Genomic DNA, 21,518 nt, shown 5'->3' on the forward strand with positions numbered 1-21,518 from the left:
TGAATCAATTGTTGTGACCGTAATTGTTTTGAAATATAATTAAATCTGTTTTCATCAAAACTAGCATCTCTTGATTCAATAATAGTATTAATTGAAATTGAATCATTTGGTTCAATTACCATAAACCTTTATGCCTTGCTATTATGTGCATATAATATAAATATGCATTCAATTCCTCTTTCACCTAACTTTTTAAGTTTAGGTGTTGGAACTTTGACAATAACTTTATAACCCCAAACCTTTATAATTAAGGTTTGGTTTCCTTTTATTTCCTTGTTCATAGAGGGTTATTTTAGTTTCATTATTAATAACTCTATTCAATATATGACAAGCTGCTAAAACAGTTTCTCCTAAAAACCTTATCCAAGACCTGAATATGATAACATTGAATTTACCATTTTTGTCAAGACTCTATTTTTCCTTTCATCTACAACATTTTGTTGTCGTGTGTAAGGGGCTAAAACTTGATGGATAACCCCAGTGGATTCAAAATAACTTGGATTATAGTATTCTCCACCTCTATAAGATCTTAAACACTTTATAAATGATTCACTGAAGTTCAACTTTAGACTTATAAACTTTAAATTTATCAATTGCTTCATCTTTTGAATGCAATAAAAATACATAGTAATATCTAGAACAATCATCAATAAAAGAAACAAAATATTTCTTTCCACCTAATGTAGGAGTATTATGCATGTTACATAAATTATTATGTATCAAATCAAGCAACTTTGTTTTACTTTTAACATTAGGGATAGAGTTTCTTGTAATTTTAGTAAACATACATGTATTGCATTTTTTAATGTTATTATTAAAAACATGAATTAAATCTAACTTATGCATGTCATTCAATTTTCTATAATTTTTATTCTATAATGCCATAAACAAGAAGATTCAACCATATAAGTAGAAATAATATTTTTATTCTTATTAATAATATTGAGTTTAAAGGTGCTCTTATACCTATACCTTTTCCCTATAAAAATTCTTCCCTTAAATAGAACAAATTTATCTACCTCAAAAACAAGTTTGAAACCAAACTTATTCAACAGACTTCTAGACACTAGATTCTTTCTAACTTCCGGTACGTAATATCCATCATTCAAGGTTAAAACCTTTTCACAAGTGAATTTCAATTCAACAAACTCTTTGCCTTTAATTGTTGTGGTGGAATAATTTTCCATGTACAAGACATTGTCATATTTACATTGTCTGAACTTTGTGAACATGCTTTTGTCTTTACACACATATTTGGTTGCTCCAGTATCGATTAACTATTTATTATCATCTTGTGCCATATTAATTTTAGAAATCATGGCAACAAACTTTTCGTTATTATCAGTCTTAGAAGATGATTTCTTTTTTAAAAAATCAACATTCATTCTTGAAATGTCCCGGCTTACCACAATGATAGCATGAGCCTTTTTGTTTCTTTTTGAATTTAGGTGCTCTATCAGTCTGTATGAACTTTCTCTTAGACGGTTTAGTAGTCTGTACTTCTTTTGTAACATACACTTTAGCATTTCCAGAATCTATGTTTTGATCTTGCTTTCAATATTCTTCTTCAATACGAAGATGGTTTGCCAAAGCCTCAAGAGATATTTCCTCTTTCTTGTGTTTTAGATTTTTTTTAAAGTCTTTCCAAGATAGAGAAAGTTTGTCTATAATGGAGGATATAACAATCATTTCATCCATTTTCATATCATATTGCTTAAATTGATTCAACATTTTTTTAATATCACGAAATTGTTCTATAACAAAACGACCATCAATCATTTGATAGTTATTGAAATGTCTAACAAGAAATTTCTTACTTGTAGCATCTTTGGTCATGAATCTTGTCTCTAATTTGTCCTATAATTCCTTAGAGGTGACCTCATTTTGGTAGGGGTGGAACAAACCATTGAATAAACCATTCAAAATGTGGCCTATGCACAAATAATCAGAATTGTCCTATTTTTGTCTTTCTCGGGTTGAAGCAACAGATTCGTTTTCATTCTCTTTCGGTCTTCGAGTATCCAAAACATAAGCAATATTCAAAGTTGGCAATAATAAGTGCATCTTTTTCTACTATCGTCGAAAATTACCACCATCAAACCGATCAAGTTTGACAAAGTTGGAAGCGAACTCCCTTAGTGTTCCACTTTCATGTGTTGTAGTAGTCATCATGATAATAGAACATTAAAATTGTTAGTACAAATCTTAAGTGAGGAAAATCTTGAAGAAACATGAAGAACAACTTGATTAGAAAATGAAGAAATAAGACAATGCTCCAAGGCGTGTATCAAGCCACTATCTTTAAGGTTCTATTCGCCCCCACTTATATTTGGTGTACAAAAGAGTTTCAAGCAAATTAACCTCGACCATACAATAAAGCCAATGACTATTTTTTTTGCATTGACGAGAATAGTCCACTAAGCACTGAGCAAATTATCACAAGAAATTTAATTTCTAAAAAGAATTACTATAGAAACTCTTTATAGAACAATCTAATAATTTTAGAAAATTAGGAATGATAGAAAGAACTTTAGAACTTCTTGGTGTGATTTCCAAATGAAATCTCATTCCTATTTATATGAATTTTCACGTTTTTTCTTAGAGACATCTTCCAATATGTTACGCCTCTAAGTTGTATCCGTCGCCGGAGTAGGGTTACGAGGTATTACCAATTGATACACAACGTATAGCATACATTTATCAACCATAAAGCATTCATTATCATAAATTATTCAATACAATCAAATTGTCCTTTACAAGGCCTACGATGCCTTAAACATGCTTTAGAAGTGGTTTGGGAATAAACTGATATCATACGAAGATTTTGGAAACTTAGAAAAATTTCAATCATACAGGGGTCACACGTCTTTGTGAACAGGCCATATGCCCCACACGGCTCCAGACACGCCCATGCCTCAGGTCGTGTGGAAACAGGGCATACATACTGACTTGGGTCACACGGCCAACCACACGCCCGTGTGTCTAGCCCGTGTGCCCTTCGAAGTAGCCACACACGCCCGTGTGCTAGGTCGTATACTAGCCCGTGCCAAAATTATAGGGTATACTGACTTATACAACACGGCCAGTCATACACCCGTGTGTGAGACCGTGTGGAGCATACTGACTTCATTTTAAAAACATCACCAGGGGACATACGGCCGTGTAACAGCACTGTGTGTCACACATGGCTCAAACACACGCCCGTGTCTTTACCTGTGTGGACAAAAATAGGCCATTTGCAAGGCGAATTAGCCACCCTTATTCATACACACCTAAACAATAAAAATGGTACCATTTCATCATTCAATTAGGCAGCCAAAATCATCAACCAAATGCACAATTCATACCATATCCATTTCAACCAAATTCAATACCAATTACCTATTCAAATACTTATTAACTCAATTTTCAAAATCATACTTCATCAAAGCATTTCTTAAGCATTATACACCATAAATCAATTGAGCATTTGCAACTATAAAACCTAACCATATTCATACCAAACAAGCCAAAATAATTCATCATTCATGGCTATATATACAAACCAAAACATATACATTTACAAGCCATTTCTAATGGCCAAACACACATCAACTTTAACATCATTTACAAGCCAACTTTCATAGCTATAATCACAACCAAAATACCACAAGTAGCATATACATGCCATATACCTTATTTATACAACTCAAAAGTACCAATTAGATATCCGATAGTGCAATGATGTTCCCGACGACTCACGGATCCGAGCTAGCCTAGATTCACTATAAAACATAGAAAAATAACACGAAGTAAACTTCATAGCTTAGTAAGCTTGTATGTAATTAACTTAATTCATCAAATAAATGTAAATAAACCAATTTCACATTATCTACAGACCTTTCTCATGTCTTAAAACATGATTAAATACCAACTCATCGAACTTTCTCTATTTAATACTCGAATAGGTTCTGTACATACCTTTGTTGCCTTATACTAACCTCTTTCACAACCACATCATTTGTTTACCTGTTGAACCATTCGAAATAAAAATTAGATACTCATGAGTCTCGTACGATAAGTACTTATACCATGGCCCGTAGCCAAATTAAGGTAACTTATTTGAAGAACTATTTTTATGGCCCGAAGCCAAAACATTTGATATGCATGGCCTGAAGCCAAATTGGTATAACTCACACCTGAAGTGCTAATATTATGGCCCGAAGCCAACGATATGCATGCCCGAAGCCAAATCGGTATATCATCTTATAACATGTCACAAGTATCCAAATCTATTCCTAAGGTTCAACCGGGATTTCTAGTTCGACAATTCTATCTTTGAAATAATTTCGTAGAGTCGTATTTACAATTTATACATTAATGAAAATCTCATAATCACAGTTTAGGAAATATCAAAGCATTTAACATATATTTATAATGAAATCGTCACATACGAACTTACCTCGAGTATGAAAATGGCGAAATAAATCAATTACTTGATAGTCTTGCCTTTCCTCTGATCTAATTATGGATTCCTCTTTTCTTAATCAATTGAGCTACCAAGTGACCGAACCCTAAAAACTTTTCATGGATGTTTTTCTTCACTTATTTTCGTCTAAAACAAAGAAGATGGCTAAAATTATGGTTTTTATTTTATTTAATTAACCTTTTAATTATCATTTACCATTGTAACCATAATATTAAACCATTAAATTCACATATTGTTGTCCAAAATTGTCCACTCGTGCTATTAATGGTATAGTTACAACATAAGGACCTTTAATTTATTAAATCATAGAAATTAAGCACTTTAAACAAATAGCATGAAACTTTTGCATTTTACGCGATTAAGTCATTTTTCTCAAATTGACTATTCAAACGATAAAATTTCTTCACAAAACTTTCACACTTACATACTATCATGCTGTAAACACATAAAATAATATTAAAATAATTTTTCAACATCAGATTTGTGGTTTCAAAACCAGTGTTCTGATTTAACTAAAATTGGGCTATTACACAATATGTGTCTTTTTTGAACAATAATATCTTTTAAAAGACATATATTTATTCATCTAATATTATAACTATTCAAGTAATATTGTTTGAATAGTTATAATTCTTTTTCAAAAATCAAGTGATATAACTCTTGACCAATAAACAAAAGATTTATCTTTTAATTAATTACACCCATTCATTTAAAGTTATTGGAACACTATAAATATTTGAAGATGTTTCAACATTGCGGTGGCCTACCTCAACATAAAATTGTCCAAATGGATGCCAATAGTGTCTTTCTTAATAACTTCTTGAAGGAAGAGGTGTATGTGGACCAACCAAAAGACTTCGAAGACCTTACAAGCTTTAACCATGTGTCTAAATTGAGTAAAGCCTTATATAGTGAGGCTATCACAACTCTTGGTTAGTCAAAGTTCCCAAAGAGGGTCAGTTGACAAAACTTTTTTTATTAGAAGACACAAGGGCATAACTACACTAGCTCAAATATATATGGATGACATGATTTTTTTTTTGTGCAACTTCAATAGCTATAAAAGACAACTTTGTGAAGATGATGAATTTTGGATAAGTATGATTGGTGAATTGCCATATTTTCTTAGGTTCCAAATTAAGAAAATATAGGATGGTACATTCCTTTCATAAGAGAAGTATGCTAGAAATCTTGTAAAGAAGTTTGGATTAAAGAATTCCAAGCCTGCTAGAACACCTATGTTACAGGTGAGAAAATTTTTGAAGATGCAACGGAAGTGCCCACTTTCGAGACCATTTATAAGAGCATGATTGAAAGTTTATTGTACCTCATTGCTAGTCGACTAGATTTGTGTTTCAGTGTAGGGGTATGCGCTAGATATCAAGTAAATCCTAAAGAATCACATGTTAAGGTTGTCAAAAGAAGCTTTAGATATGTCCATGGAACATCAGACTTGGGAATTTGGTTTTCCAAAGATAGTTTAATGAGCTTTATTGGTTACCGTGATGTTGACCGGGCTAGAAACAATAATGATTAGAAGACACATCAGGAGAATGCTTCTACCTAGGATCAAACCTAGTGTCATGGTACAACAAGAAGCAAGCGTCAATGCCATTCTCACCAATAGAAGAAGAGTACATAGCTACTAGGAGCTACTATGCTTAGTTGCTATGGATGAAGCAAATGATGGAGGATTTTGAAGTGACATTGTTAGTGGCTACTATTTACTATTATAACACAAGAGCTATCAACATATGCAATAATCTAATTGTGCACTTAAGGACTAAACACATTAAAATCAATCATCATTTCATTCAAGAGCTTGTTGAAAATGGTTCAGTAGAGTTGAAGTTTGTGGCTACTCATAATCAGTTGACTGACTGTTTACCAAGGCACTGGACTTGATCAAGTTCGAAAGTTTGAGGAATTTGATTGGTGTGTCTCAAGCTTGAAGACTCAACTGATTGGAAGAAGGCATCCAACCACCTATCAATGATGTTTTGGTTATCTTGGTAAATAAAAATTTTGGCACGAAATCTTTTTAATTTCGATGAGTAAAATTTGAGGATATTTCTCTCCAAATTTGGGAGGGAAGTGAACAATTTTGGTTATTCTTCAATTTTATTGTTGTGATTTTTGTAAAATTTATGCAAATAAAAGAAATTGTTATTAATGTATTAAATAATATTATTTTCAATTTTAAAATAAATGTGTTTTGTGTGTATTTTTTTATAGTAACACGTGGAAAATTACTGCATTAGCCTTTAATAATGAATAAAGGAAAAAGAAAATCTCAACATTCTACCTATTTAAGGTAAATAAAAATTGGTTGTTAAGTCCACCAATTGCTCCATAATCACATTATTTTAGAAGGGTTATACAAATTCACATCTTGGTTCCAAGTGCCTTTTTGATTGAATTGCGTCTTTGTGCAGACAGAGTGGCAAAGTTGGGTCTTGCACTTGAAGTTGGACTACATGTTTTTACACGGCCTCCTAATGTTGTGCTACTTAGAGCCTGATGAGGCTGTTTATTATTTACAAAAAAGAAAGTCGAAAACTATATTTTTTAACACCTTTATCTATTTGAGATAAAGTATAATATCAAAATTAGCCTTTAAAGTTTATATATATATTGTTAATTTAGCCGTTGTTTATTTTTTTGAGTTAAGTTTGACCTTCAATCTTCCAAAAAAGAATTTAATTTTTTAAAAAAGACTTGAAATGATGTTTTTTTAACGAAAATACTAATTAAAATGTTAAATTTTTAAATACGATACTTTGCATGACAATTCACATACAATGTTATTTTTTTAACTAATTTTATAAAATTTAAATTATTTGTTGATGTGAAGCGTACACATGGACTGCCATACAGATTACCATAGCAACAATATTAAAAATTAATATTTTAGCCATAATTTTCGTTAAAAAAACTGATTTAACTCTTCTATATTAATAACTAAATTTAATTAAAAAATAAAAATCAAATTCACAGTTTAAATCATAACAAATTAGTAGGGAGCCAACCAGTCACTCTATTTTAAATCAACCCGCCATGGCTCACGGGCCATGCTTTTAAAGCTGAAAATAATCGTCGGTTCTAACGGTGTCGTTTAAAAGCAGTGCCATTTTTCTGATTATTAGAGGAGGGTTATGATTTGATCATAAGTCAGGGAGTCAAAAAAAGCGTTGAGCTTGAAATTTAAACAGCCAAACAAATAAAAGTTATTTAAGCTAAAAAAGGGGGAAAATAAAATAAATAAATAAACAAGAGAGGGAAGGAAGGAGCGAGCGAGGTTTCGAAGAACGAAAATGGCTTGATTTATATTTTGCAAGCCAAAAAAGCCGGAGACTTATATTTATCCAAGGGAGAAACAAGGGACAGAGAAAAGCCGTTTTGTTTGGATAAAAAAAAAAGAAAATAAGCTTTTTTTGTCTTTCTTTCTTTGTTCTGTAGATAACAGAGAAAGAGCCACAGCCATGGCTGACTCAAACGATTCCATTCCTCTTCATACTGAAAAGATCTATTTTGGTGGAAAGGTTTCTTTTTTCTTATCGTTTTTCTACATCTCCATTTTTAATTGTTTTTCATTCTTTAGTTTTTGTTATCAGTTTATTATTTTGCATTTTCATTACTGCATTGGTTTTTTAGTTTTATGGGAAGAGAACCCATTTTTCTGGTTATTTTTATTCCAATTTATATTAAATTTAATTCTGCGATATCCAGAAATTATTTGGTATCAACATATCTATACATTTCCTATTTGGTCAAATATGCTCTTTTATCCACTTTCTTTTTTAAAAATATACATAACAGTCAATTTTTTGGATTTTTCTCAACCTTCTTTGTCATTTTACGGTAAATGAGTTATCTTGGTTTGTATATAATTTGTGTTTATTTTAACTGTTAAAAATTACAAAGTTAGACTCCATTTTGTTCGTGTATTTATTCATGTGTTTGATTGTTTTGCTAATATCGTGTAATTCTGTTACGTTATTTCATGTTGCTACTGCCTTTGGGGTTATATCTGCTTTAACTTTTCATTTTCGATTAGTTGGAGATTTTTTCATTCTTAGTTTGTTACTTCTAATGGCTAAAGAAGTTGGATGATGGATTCCTCGGGATTATTCACCTGTCTTTGCAGTTCATTGAAGAAACATTGGCTCTATTTCTTATTTTATTTTGTTTTTATTATATTAAAATTGGCTGCCTGCAAATTTACCTTTTCTTTTATATATATATGTGTGTGTTTAATGTCATGGTCGTTTTTAATTTGAGAGATTCTTGCTCTCCTTTTAGACTGTCATCTCCTTTTTGAAGAATTTAATGATTGATATCAGGAACCACTCATTTGATTTTTCTCTCTTTTTTGGATTTCCCTAAAAAAAGGTGACTGTGCACATGGGAATTGCTTTTGATGAATAATTTAGGTGTTTCTTTTCTTTTTTAAGGGTCATCTAAAATAAATTACTTAACTGAAAAGCTATTCTTGTTAAATAACTATTTCCGTATCTAGAAGACATATGGTATCTAAGTTCCAAATATATCTATTTCTATGATTGTTTTATAATAAGTTTAACTATTTCTATTTTGATTGGTATAAATCTTAATCTGTGCTGATGTAAATAACTTCCAGGAACATCATGTACGAACGCGCTGTGGTTCTGTGTCTGTTATAGTTTATGGGGACCAACACAAGCCAGCATTAATTACATATCCTGATCTGGCTTTGAATCGTATGTATAATGCTGTTCATATCATAACCTCTTTTGTATTTGTCATACTAAATTTGGGAGAAACCTCCTTTTGCTAATTCTGCAATATACATGCTATTTCAGTCATGGTTTATTTTGTTAACCTGATCAAATTTTCTATTCATGCACATCTACAGGGTACTCTTAGTTGGAGTATATCTCCAAATCTGCTTTCTAACAAGTTTAGTGTTCTTTTATAATTTCCTTCAGATGTATCTTGTTTCCAAGGATTGTTCTTTTGTCCCGAAGCGGCCTCCTTGCTGCTCCACAATTTCTGCATTTACCATATTAGTCCTCCTGGACACGAGGTCTGTAAATTAGTTGGCATATGCCTATTTGCCTTATTTCTGTTGTCTATGGTCTATTTTATCTTCTGGTAGCATGCTAATCAATTATTGGTTTCTATATTCACATAGTTTCCTTTCTGGCACTTTCACAAGAGTTCTTGCAGTTGGGAGCTGCTCCAATTTGTCCAAGTGCTTCTGCACGTTGTGTTGACGACTTAGCTGATCAGATCCTTGAGGTTCTCAACTTTTTTGGGTAATTTTACATTAGTTGGCATCTTAGTAAAAGCTATTAGATATAGCCAGTATTAGTGGTTTGGTTGAAAAGGGGTTTCTTTTCCCATTAATAGCACTAGATTGTATTTATTAAAAGTTTTATAGTTAGGATGACTTTGTTTCTGATTGCATCAGGCTTGGTGCAGTGATGTGCATGGGAGTGACTGCGGGTGCTTACATTCTTACTCTATTTGCTGTAGGTTTCCTTATGAATCTTAAGAGTAGTATTATTTAAATGCTTTTTATGTTGGTTCTTTTGACCAAGCTTTTCCATTTCAGATGAAATACAAAAAACGTGTTATTGGATTGATACTTATATCCCCTCTTTTCAGAGCACCCTCTTGGACTGAATGGTTTTATAACAAGGTTCCTTCCTAAGACTGTTGGGTTTTATGCATAAATTTCATTTATATGGCTAAAATGATATAATCTGTAGGTGATGTCAAATTTGTTATATTTTTATGGAATGTGTGGACTTCTTAAAGAGCTTTTGCTTCAACGTTACTTTAGCAAGGTACCTAGCATTTCCATCCTAGTAATATATCTTTGAAGTTCTTTTTTTGGGTTATATCCTCACTTATTGAGGAGGTTGTGTGATGAGGTTTCTTTAAATCGTAGCAGGAAGCTTGCGGTAATACAGAAGTTCCTGAGTCGGACATAGTTCAAGCATGCAGAAGAGTTAGTGCTTAAGCATTTCTTTTTCTTCTTTCCTGAATAACATTAATACATTATACTAGATTTGCATTCTGTTTCTGTTTCTTTTCTTAAACCAGTGAATTTCTTTTGAAGTCAACATGACCTATTCCTTTGGTATGTTTGTTTCCTTAGTTGCTAGATGAGAGGCATGGATCAAATGTGATGCAATTTCTTCAAGCAATTAATGGGTACATTACAAAATAATGGAACTAGATTGGATTGTCATTTCATGTTTTGCATGTTACTTCTCTTTATACATTAAGATATTTCAAGTGCTCAAAACTTTGTTTCACTAACATGCAGGAGACCTGACCTTACCAGTGGGCTAAAGAGGCTCAGATGTCGAACCTTAATATTTGTTGGATAGAAGATTTAGTGCCTTAGTTGAGGTAAGTAGCGGAGTTTTCAATTACCTATGTAACAGGGATTGCTGTGTTTGATTGCTAGTATGATGTTGAATGATTCTTGTCTAGTCTGCTACTCTTATCTAGTACGCTACTTTCCTAATAATTTGCAAACCTGGAGTATCTAGTGGTCTATCACCTGCTCTAAAATTACTATTAAAGGTGGGCCAGCCTGCCTATTGGATGATTTTTGTCCCTTTTTCTTTAGTAGTTAATGCTTTGTGCAATTAAAATTCAAAATTATGCCTAATTGGGGTAGGATGCTTGTTTGTGCAGGTTCAGGCTTGTGGATCCATGGTGACAGAAGAACAACCACATGCAATGTTGATACCTATGGAGTACTTCTTCATGGGATTGGATTGTATAGACTTTGCCATTTCAGTGACAGCCCAAGGAGCCCCTTAAGTCCATCTTGCATCTCACCCGAGCTTCTCTCTCCTGAAAGCTCGGGTTTGAATTTAAAACCTATAAAAACCCGTGTTTCACATTATACTTGATAAAGTTGGGGGGCTGAGAAAGATGGACTTATTTAGTTAATTTTTTTAGACTTTTTGGTTCTATTTTTTGTCTTTGGAAAAAAGAAAATGTACGAGGGTAGAAGCAGATGCGGAGGTGGGGGTTGTAGATATAAGGGAAGAAAATGAAGGAATGTACGGAAGGGTAACATACATGATGCCCTCAAAGCTTGTAGTTTTAAGGGTGCACAGGTTTGGAATTCCTATACAAACAAGAGGCTAGTGCGCAATGGTTTTCTCATAATCTATTCTTTTGTACTCAGTAACTAAGGAGTCCAATTCTGTATGTAATATAAAGAGGATTTGTATTTATTTATGATGATGAGGACGTGCAATCAATAATGGAGAAAAACTCCGCTGAATATTGTAATACCACATTTCAGGGTCTGATACACTTCCATTTAGTGGGGGGAAGGGTGTTTGTTCCACATGGGATGGGATGAACCAATTCAATCCTTGTTATGAGATGTTTAGTCAGAATTCACATGTGTATGAATGCGTGCATTTACTTTTGGTTCAACATGCATTAATTATGCTATGAGATATTTCTTGACCTGTTCAGAGTTCAGAAGAAACCCTTCAATGAGCACTAATAAGACTCCTTTTCCATGACAATCAATAATTCAATGAAGAATATAAAGGCTTATGACAGTACTAAGAATTCAGAGCTGCTTGTGTAAATATTCACAGCACTATAATGCATTTGAAATCCTTGAAGTCCATTCCAATTTAAGAATTTGTCTAAAACCTTAAGCCCAATTTTCTTAAAAGGAAAAGCCTTAATCCAACCTTCTCGTTTCACAATACCTATTTTTGGGTATGGATATAATATCAAAATTGTACATTAATTTTGATAGAATTTGCAATGTTATTTATCAATTTTAATTTTGTATATTTGTATACATCAAAATAACCGTTATCTATGTGGCACATTTTTTAGTTTAATCATTTGTAAATTATTGACATAACATTTTATTACATTAAAAAAATAAATTTAAATTATTTTTACCTACATTAAAACAATAGATTTCTTTGGAGAAAAAAGAAACCCTTTTCTTAAGATTTTTTTTCTTTTAATCTAAGTGGAAAGAAATTAAAGTTATTTGTTTATTTTTTAACCTAATAAAATACTATATCAACAATTTTCACATGGCTTAATGGAAAATTGTATTACATAGATAACGGAGTTAGTAAAATGTGAAAATTGAATCAAAATTAAAGTGTGATGTATACAAATGCACTAAATTAAAGTTAATATATAACATTCCAAATTATATTAAAATTGATGTATAATTTTAGTATTTATCCCTATAGTTATCTGCCTTATTTCCCTTTATAAGTCTTAATTACCACAGCAATGGTTTCTTAATTTAGAATTTCTTAAACACGCCCTGGTTTTTCTGTATGCAAAAAATCAAATATTACGATGAAAGTTGATTGTAGTTTGGACACAGTAATAAGTGGTGACTGACTTTACCTTTACCACAACCGCTAGTATAAAAAAGTTCTCCTTGGCTTTGCCAAACTCAAGCTCAAGAACCTTAACCATTTAGGGCTAAATCTTAGCTTGGCAAATGGAAATATCAACTTACAAGTTCAACAATATGTTGGTGCATAATCACTGTTGTTGTTCATAAATGCATTAACATTTGGGGGATTTGTGTGAATGTTTATCCAAAGTAACAAAACTATTTAACATACAAATATGCTTCCTGCCAAAACAGAATCTAGCTTAGCAAGCAAAAGATAAAAAGAAAGCATCTTCATCATTGTTTTAACTGTTGCAGCCAACAATCCATATACGTTTGTAACCTTGTTATGTGATTGTGAAATTAAGATTGTCTTTTATTTCCTGCATTCATTGTCAAAAGCTAAATCATTTAGCACCAAAGTTGTTTAAGTTGATGATCTCAAAAAGTTTCATTGAGTGAATTAGAATATATATATATATTTGTCTTTAAATTTTGATTCTTTTCCTGTTTGTAGAAGAACAGATTTGGAGCAAAGCTTTGTATAAAAAAAGATGAGGGAATATCTTAAAGTTTCTCTTTCATTATTATTTATCTTTAGTAAAGGTAGTCATCCATTGCGTCTAGCTATCTAACTTTAGGTCCCACTTTTCAAAAAGAATGATATAATTGGGAGCTTTTTGGATGCCAAATTCTAACCTACCTCTCAATTTATTTGCTTCATTTCTTCATAGTTTATACTACCAGAAATCAATGTTTGCATGTGAAATTACAGTCCTTGATATAAATTATCTTCACCATTAACTACACCCTATCTGCTGTAAACTGTCATGTAATATCCCATTGAATTTAGCTGTGTTGCATTTTTTCTTTTCAATTGTAGATCTCTGGTTGACTATTTGTCCTTCAATTTTTCGGTGCAAAGGAGGACATACGAAAAATTAAAAATGTTGGGATCATAGACCTTTTGAATATGTTCTCTTACAAGTGGTTCTATAATTTTAATTTTTTTATTATGAAATTTAATTAATTATTTAATAATTATTTTATTGATTTAATCACTAATTCGATTATTCAATTATTACAAATCATCGACATTCATTTCTAGAAGAGAGATAAAACTATAAGCTGAAGTTTTGCTGTCTACAAATTGACAATTCCTTTGAATTCAAATGGCATCAAGTTGCTAATTGATGTTGCCATGACCTACCACAAGCTCTTTGTCTTCATTTGTCAGTATGTAGGGTTCATATATTATGTCCTACCACACTACTAATCTGCCATGCTGTGTCGTATTAGAACTACACAAAACAAAAGAAAATTTAATTGATGTTCCTGCACTAATTTAAGTGCCACATTTTAAAAAAAAGAAGCTGTACTTTATCTGTGTATATTTTTAAGACAGAAAATAATTGATTACTGTCTCAAGTCCCAAGAGACAGTTGCCTTAAAAAAAACTGTAGATCAAATAATGATAACTTCAATGTGCAAGAAATAGGAAACCCCAAGATCTTAAAGTACATTTTTGTTGCTTTTCATAAGAAATATTTTAGTGTTAAAACAAAATGGAAGGTAAGCCACATGACCAAACACTAGTAAACAGATTGAAAACTGTACACAATTAGCTTCCCTCCATTACCAACTCTCAACTTTCATAGCTTATAAAAGTCCAGATTAAGGGAGATAAAAAAAGGGGGTAAGAAAAAGCTTTCCTCCAATCATGCAACTGATTACTTACATAATTACATGTGGTTTGGTACTAAATTGTCGTCTTATCTTTAACCATGCCCTGTTTTCTTTTTGTCGCCTGTTAATTATATGATAATATATTAATATATAATTGCCTATTAAGCTTTGTTGTAATTTTGTAGAAAGCTGGAGGATATATATGTATGAACATTAACAAAGTTGACAAGACAAACAAAAGAAAAGCTTCTAAAATTAGGCCAACCGCTTTTGTAGCACAAGAATCGTTTTTCTTTTTGTAAAGAAAGCTCACGCAGTTTACATGATCTTAAAGAAAAGGCAGCCTCAGTTTCTGTGAAAGAAAGCTGACCTTGTTCTTACAAGTTACAATAACGGATACAAGTTCCTTTATTGCATCCAAACCAGGCAAAGCTGTCTTTTAATACAGAGAGAGAAAGAGAGAAAGAGGGGTTTTGCAGCTTGGTAACTAGAGTTTTTGACACGTCCTTTTTATGAGAAAGAGCTTATTACTTGATTTGATAAAGTTACCTTGAAGTGCACGTCCCTGTCTGCTACTCCCTCTTTTTTCAAATCAAGCTTTTCTGCCGAGCACTTCAAAGAGGGGGTAAAAAAAAAAAAGGGCATCTCGGGTATTGTGAATCAGGGAAAAATACAGTCTTTTTTGATCGAGAGTTTTGTTTATGATGGAGAAAGGGGGGTGGGTGGATTTTGATTATGGGGTGTGTGGAAGGTGTTTAGGGGTTTAGTTTCTAGCTTGGCTTTGGAGATGAAACAGAAGGGTAGCTCAGATTTGGCTAATAAAGTAGTGGTGGTGGCTGTTAAAGCAGCAAGGGAGATCCCAAGGACTGCTCTGGTCTGGGCTTTGACTCATGTTGCCCAGCCTGGGGATTGCATTAAGCTGCTCGTAGTTATTCCTGTCCACTCCTCAAGTAACTTAACTTTTCCCTCTTAAACACATTTTTCACTTTTATTTGTTTTCTCTTTACTTTTTGTATGATGATAAAATCATTGAGCACATTGGGTTCTGCTTTTCATATGTTTGATAACTAATATGTTCTACTTCTACACCACTTGCTTATGTTTAAGGAAAGAATTATCACTAGATGATCTAAAGCATAAAATGTAATTAGTCGGCGTATAGAGATTTTGCCTGGTTGGCAGGTTTGGATCTTGAAACCTTGAAGTCTTACAAGTGGCAAGATGCAGTCATTGCAACAAAATTTGTTGCCTTTTTATCCAATAGGAAGAAAAGTTTTGGAGGAACTTATTTTGTCCTTGTTCTTTACCTATGTACATGTTGAAGTGGAAAATGAAATTCTTTATGTTTCTGAAGTTAATGATGCTTTTTAACGTCACTTAGTATGAGTAAATGATAGTGAGCTTGTGGTGAAATTGCAGAATGTTCCTTTAATCCTTTGTTGAACATTGGCTGTTGGTTGGTTCATAACTGCTAATCTCAGCTTCTTCATTCTATGTTTGATACAGTCGCTTTACAGATTATAAATGGTGACTAACAAAGAACGTTATCGAAACTAATTGATCTATTATCAGGTCGAAATGCTCAAAGCCTAGGCTAAGATAATGTTCATTGAAATTTCTTATCATCCTAATATGCAATTATCAGGTTCAGTTATATATCAAATGAGGTTTTAAGCATTCTGCTGCTTTATTCACTTCAAACTATTTGCTGTTTATAACTTCACTGATTCTCAGGTAGAAGGATATGGGGTATTTCAAGATTTACCAGTGATTGTGCCACTGGTCATTGGAAGTCTCTCTCAGCCTCAGGAGCTAATTCAGATGCAAAACAAGATATTGCAGATTCATGCTCCCAAATGATTTTCCAGTTAAAAGATGTTTATGACCCCGACAAGGTTTGTGGATTTATTATTTTCTAATGTTTCTTTAGTTAGTACATTTTTTGTTCCTGGAATTGAATTTTGAAGTTATGCTTGCAGGTAAAAGTGAGGATAAAAATTGTTCCTGGATCACCATATGGAATAGTCGCAACTGAAGCCAAGAAAGCCCAATCCAACTGGGTCATATTGGACAAGTAATATATACAATGTAAACTTTGTTCTCTTGCATGATGTATCACATTTTGTTAGCTTAAGGCATGCTTGTAGCTAGGGTGACTGTGCAAATTACACAAGGTCTTAGTTAACTCATTTGTGTAGTGGACGCATTCTCATTTCAATAAGTTCTTCGTTTACTTCAGTTTCCTTTTAACTCTTCTATTTTGTTCAATTAATTATGGTTATTATTGCTTTTGAATCCTTGCACAGACACTTAAAACATGAGAAGAAACACTGCCTGGACGAGCTGCAATGCAATCTTGTGGTCATGAAGCGATCTCAGCCAAAGGTTCTTCGATTGAATTTGGTTGGATCACCAAACATGGCACCTCAATTGGCTTGGCCATTATCATTTGAATCCGAAACATATCCTAAACGTAAGAAAAGCAAGCATGACTTGTTAGAGGAAACAAAAGGGCCATTTGTGACTCCAGTCAGTAGTCCTGAGCGTGAATCATCCCTGACTGCTACTGATATTGGAACTTCATCAATATCAGGCTCTGATCCAGGGGCCTCACCGTTGATCCTCCCTGCGTTATATGAGAGTTTGAAGAAAGAGTATTCATTTATTACTGAGGAAAGCCAAAATCTGTTCGAATCTGATTCAGACACTGACTGTGAGCTAGATCCTCCTAAAACAAGATCTTATTTCCCTCCATGGATATCTGACATTTGTAATTCTAGCGCTGACTCTAAGCATCTTGGGAAGGATTTACAGAGACTGAATGATTCATCGCTTACTTCAACATATAACATTTTGTTGGAGAAATTATCTACATTGAACAGAGAACCTGATGTTGGGGTCCTTAATTATAGGCTTGATCTGAAGGTCAGCAAAAGTGTGAGGGAAGCTATCTCACTGTCAAGAAATGCTCCTCCTGGACCTCCTCCATTATGTTCAATATGTCAGCACAAAGCTCCTGTGTTTGGGCACCCTCCAAGGTGGTTCACTTATGCTGAACTAGAACATGCTACAAATGGCTTTTCACAATCGAATTTCTTGGCTGAAGGTGGATTTGGTTCTGTTCATAGAGGGATCTTACCAGATGGTCAGGTGATAGCTGTGAAGCTACATAAGTTGGCTAGTTCTCAAGGTGACCGAGAATTTTGCTCAGAAGTTGAGGTTTTAAGTTGTGCACAGCATCGGAATGTTGTAATGCTGATTGGCTTCTGCATTGAGGGTGGAAAAAGATTGCTAGTTTATGAGTACGTTTGCAATGGCTCTTTGGATTCTCATCTTTATGGTAAGTTCACTTCTACCCTAATTCATGTTATCACTTGCTGAACATGATCGTGAAACTGCTAGAAAGCAAGTAGCCAGAACATCCAGGGAGATTTTCCTCTCCACTTATGTATTGAAATCGAAATGTTTATCTCAGTTTTTCAGTTTGACCAACTTTGGAACCATAGTTCCATTGACTAACTAACATGAGTTCACAGGAATGTCCTTAAGTCATGACATTGAAACAACATTTAATTGGTAGACAAATATGGTTGAAGTGTATGTAATTGTTCACGATCACGGGTTTTAACTGACTTTAATGGAAAATGCTGCTTGGTAGTTGTACTGGAGCAAGCTGTCTACAAGTCTAATATTGTCCCTTTTCCTTCATAATCATTGATAATTTCTCTAAGTTGGTAACTTAATCATAATATGGGAAATTTTCAGGGCATAATCATGATACATTGCAATGGTCAGCACGACAAAAGATTGCCGTTGGAGCTGCCAGAGGATTGAGATACCTTCATGAAGAGTGCAGAGTTGGTTGTATTGTACACCGTGATATGCGGCCTAATAATATCCTTCTCACCCACGATTTTGAACCATTAGTATGTCACATCTTCTAAGCTCAATCTGAACAAAATTTCAAATTTCTCAAACCAGTTGTTTGTTCTTCTTAATGCTCGTCTCATTCAAGTGTGAATAGTCTTCTTTTTGTATCAAACCTTGGGCACATATAGCATAAGACAGAGACTGTAAACTGACTACTTCTGGACTCTTTAGGTTGGGGATTTTGGGTTGGCAAGGTGGCAGCCGGATGGAGACAGGGGAGTGGAAACTAGAGTGATTGGACGATTCGGGTACATACTGGCTTGTTTATTCCTTGTTACTTATATTATCTAGCAAGGACAAATTTATTCAGGAAAACACTCTTCTTGGTAGGTATTTAGCTCCAGAATATGCCCAAAGCGGCCAAATCACAGAAAAAGCTGATGTCTATTCCTTTGGGGTGGTAATGGTAGAGCTCATCACTGGACGAAAAGCTATGGACATCAGTCGGCCAAAGGGACAGCAGTGCCTCTCAGAATGGGTATTAATCTTGACTTATTTTGGGTTATGAACTTATACATCGGTGTTTGCTGAAAATCTTTAATAATTTAGATTTACTTTTCGTCATAAGAACATCAACAGATCACCTTCTGTTACTTTAGAAATTATCTAAATGGATTTTCTCACTGGTTCGAATATGGATTAGGCACGCCCTTTACTAGAAAGTCATGCCATACGGGAACTTGTTGACCCCCGCTTGGGGAACAGCTATGTGGAGCAAGAGGTTTATGGCATGCTGCAATGTGCTTCCTTTTGCATCAGGCGGGATCCTCATACAAGGCCTCGCATGTCTCAGGTTGGGAAAATGGAATTTACATAACAAAAATCCCTGCTCATCATTGTTTCAATGATCATAGCAAATAAATGTGAACAATAGCTAAAAGAGAACTTCTAGGTCTGCTGTATATGCATGTGAAGTTTATCTTCTGCGAGACACTGTTGGTTCTTTCTGCAGTGTTTCCACTTTGCAACAAAAGCGATCCATATTCCAAAATTACAAGCCTATCAAACTTCACTAGCTTCTTGAAACAGCAGCCTGTCACCTCTATGATTCTTATAGAACTTTATATGTAACCCTTCCTCAGTTTACAGTTAACTCAGTGGTGTTTACACTGTGAAGGTACTTCGGATGTTGGAGGGCAATGTCATCACAAATTCGACTTGCGATGCATGAATTCTAGGGATCCTGGAAGTGCATTCGCCGATCTGCTGAAGCAGTTAGAATGAATATCAGCATCATCAGCAATGGCCTACCATTGCATGATCAAGACAGAAAGCAGAGGTACCTACACCATACAAAGAGTTGATAGACAGCTCAGTCTTGAAGACTGAAGATGGCCTGAGGCAAATATTATTTGGAAATAATGTCACCCTTTAATTTTAACTATAGTATAGAATTTTATTTTATTTTCATACTCATATAACTGTAAAAAAAAATGAGTGTATTTTGTAAATTACATAGTTTTTCCTGTTTGGCACTTAGAGCAATAGTTATATTGTTTTATTTTTAATTAGAAATAGGTGCATTCAAAAATTAAATGACAGTAACAATATCCGGAGGTTGATTTCAAACCAAAGCAGAAAAGTTTATGCCAACCAAAGCAGACAAATTTCACCGTTCAAATCGTGTTATCATCATCTCTCACCCAATATTATATAAACAATAGAAAAACAAAACAATTTCTTATCATCCTATTATACTATTTCATGTTCCATCAATGTATTATCATTGCCTCAACATTTTATCGACAAAAATATTATATTTTTATGTGATACATGCTACGTGACGATCCTTTATTGTATGCATACTCATATATTTTCTTCCGATTGCTGACAGACACAAGAATTATTATGTACACAATGCAATGTTGTTTATTTATAGAACTAACAAAAACAAAGGAACAAAAAGGAAAAATAATATTAATAAAGAAATATAAGGGAAAGAGAAGATCCCAAGTATTTCCCAAGCTCTTCAGCAGGTCTGATTCCAATTTTGCGATGCACCCCTTCCCTTTGACTCTACTCATCAGTCTTTGTGGAAAAAAACATATCAGCTGCAAAGTTTAAATAAGATAACTCATGATATTTTTTTTAGTGTTTAAATGAATTAAATTTGAATAAATGTATTTTTTTCTTTATTTTTGAATTCGTTCATGTTTATTAATAATTTTAATATTGTGTTTGTATTTGTTTATTTAATATTATGTAGATTTATGTTCATTTATTTAAGTTAAACAAACTTGTTTATGAACATATAATTGAATATGTTCATGAATAATAAACAAAAAAAGACTAAATACTATTTATCTTATATTTTAGATATAAAATAATCAAATATAAATATCAATAATTGTACAATGAATAAATAAAATAAGCATCACAAGCAATCATAATATTATTAATTATATAATAATCAAACGATAAGCAAGTTTTAAACTGAAACGAATAAGCTTTATTCAGATTGGGTTCATTTATTTAACGAGTGTTCAAATTTTGTTCATATTTATTTATTTAGTTTGATAAATGAACAAAAACTTAACTGTTTATATGAATTGTTCTAACAAACACTTTGTTCTTTCACAACCCTACTTTTTGCAGTTGAGATCATGTGTCACTTTGCACTTTTAAAAATTTGGGATACTGCCATTTTCGAGTTTGAATAGAAACATATTTAGGATGTTTTCTATTGCCCTTTCAATGCCACTAAGTCAAGAAAGAACTTGCTTCTTCCCCCTAAATATATTTCCAAAAGCATTTTCCTGGTTCCAATCCTTCAAGGGAGCCATGAAAGCTTCAATGGTGGTGGCAATCCAAAAGCATCTTCCTCCTAAACCTATTAGGGTTTGACTAAAAGTGATTGAGGATTGGTTGGGAAGTTGAATGTTGCATCCACATTTTTCTGAAAGCAAAAGGCCTGTTGTAGGCCTTGGTCTTGAGGGTGAACGGGTTAAAAGTAGGGGCAATGATAGGATCTTAGTGCTAGGAGGATAAGCGACATATGCATCTTTGTATGAAATTAGTCATCATTGTGTATTT

The 21,518-nt window shown here is 33.3% G+C and overlaps 1 protein-coding gene and 1 pseudogene across 1 annotated transcript; both read left to right on the top strand.

Annotated features, from left to right (window-relative positions):
• Positions 1 to 7,645: 7,645 nt before the first annotated feature.
• LOC107962760 (protein NDL1-like) lies at positions 7,646 to 11,770 on the top strand (annotated as a pseudogene).
• Positions 11,771 to 14,566: 2,796 nt separating this feature from the next.
• LOC107962761 (inactive protein kinase SELMODRAFT_444075) lies at positions 14,567 to 19,964 on the top strand. The gene is made up of 9 exons (XM_016899260.2): positions 14,567 to 15,505; positions 16,290 to 16,450; positions 16,535 to 16,629; positions 16,862 to 17,895; positions 18,321 to 18,481; positions 18,657 to 18,733; positions 18,816 to 18,963; positions 19,129 to 19,278; positions 19,603 to 19,964. Exons 1-9 carry the CDS (start codon positions 15,343 to 15,345, stop codon positions 19,654 to 19,656), a joined length of 2,043 nt encoding a protein of 680 aa, XP_016754749.1. The 5' UTR covers positions 14,567 to 15,342; the 3' UTR covers positions 19,657 to 19,964.
• Positions 19,965 to 21,518: the final 1,554 nt, after the last annotated feature.

The sequence above is a fragment of the Gossypium hirsutum genome, chromosome A06 (assembly GCF_007990345.1).
Source record: "Gossypium hirsutum isolate 1008001.06 chromosome A06, Gossypium_hirsutum_v2.1, whole genome shotgun sequence".
Taxonomy (NCBI): domain Eukaryota; kingdom Viridiplantae; phylum Streptophyta; class Magnoliopsida; order Malvales; family Malvaceae; genus Gossypium; species Gossypium hirsutum.

What these genes read in the sequence shown, in the direction of transcription:
- LOC107962761 (XM_016899260.2), top strand. Translation starts at nt 15,343, where the DNA reads ATGAAACAGAAGGGTAGCTCAGATTTGGCTAATAAAGTAGTGGTGGTG. An exon ending in TATTCCTGTCCACTCCTCAA is followed by an intron (nt 15,506 to 16,289) that starts GTAACTTAACTT and finishes ACTGATTCTCAG; the next exon opens with GTAGAAGGATATGGGGTATT. An exon ending in TTTGGATTCTCATCTTTATG is followed by an intron (nt 17,896 to 18,320) that starts GTAAGTTCACTT and finishes GGAAATTTTCAG; the next exon opens with GGCATAATCATGATACATTG.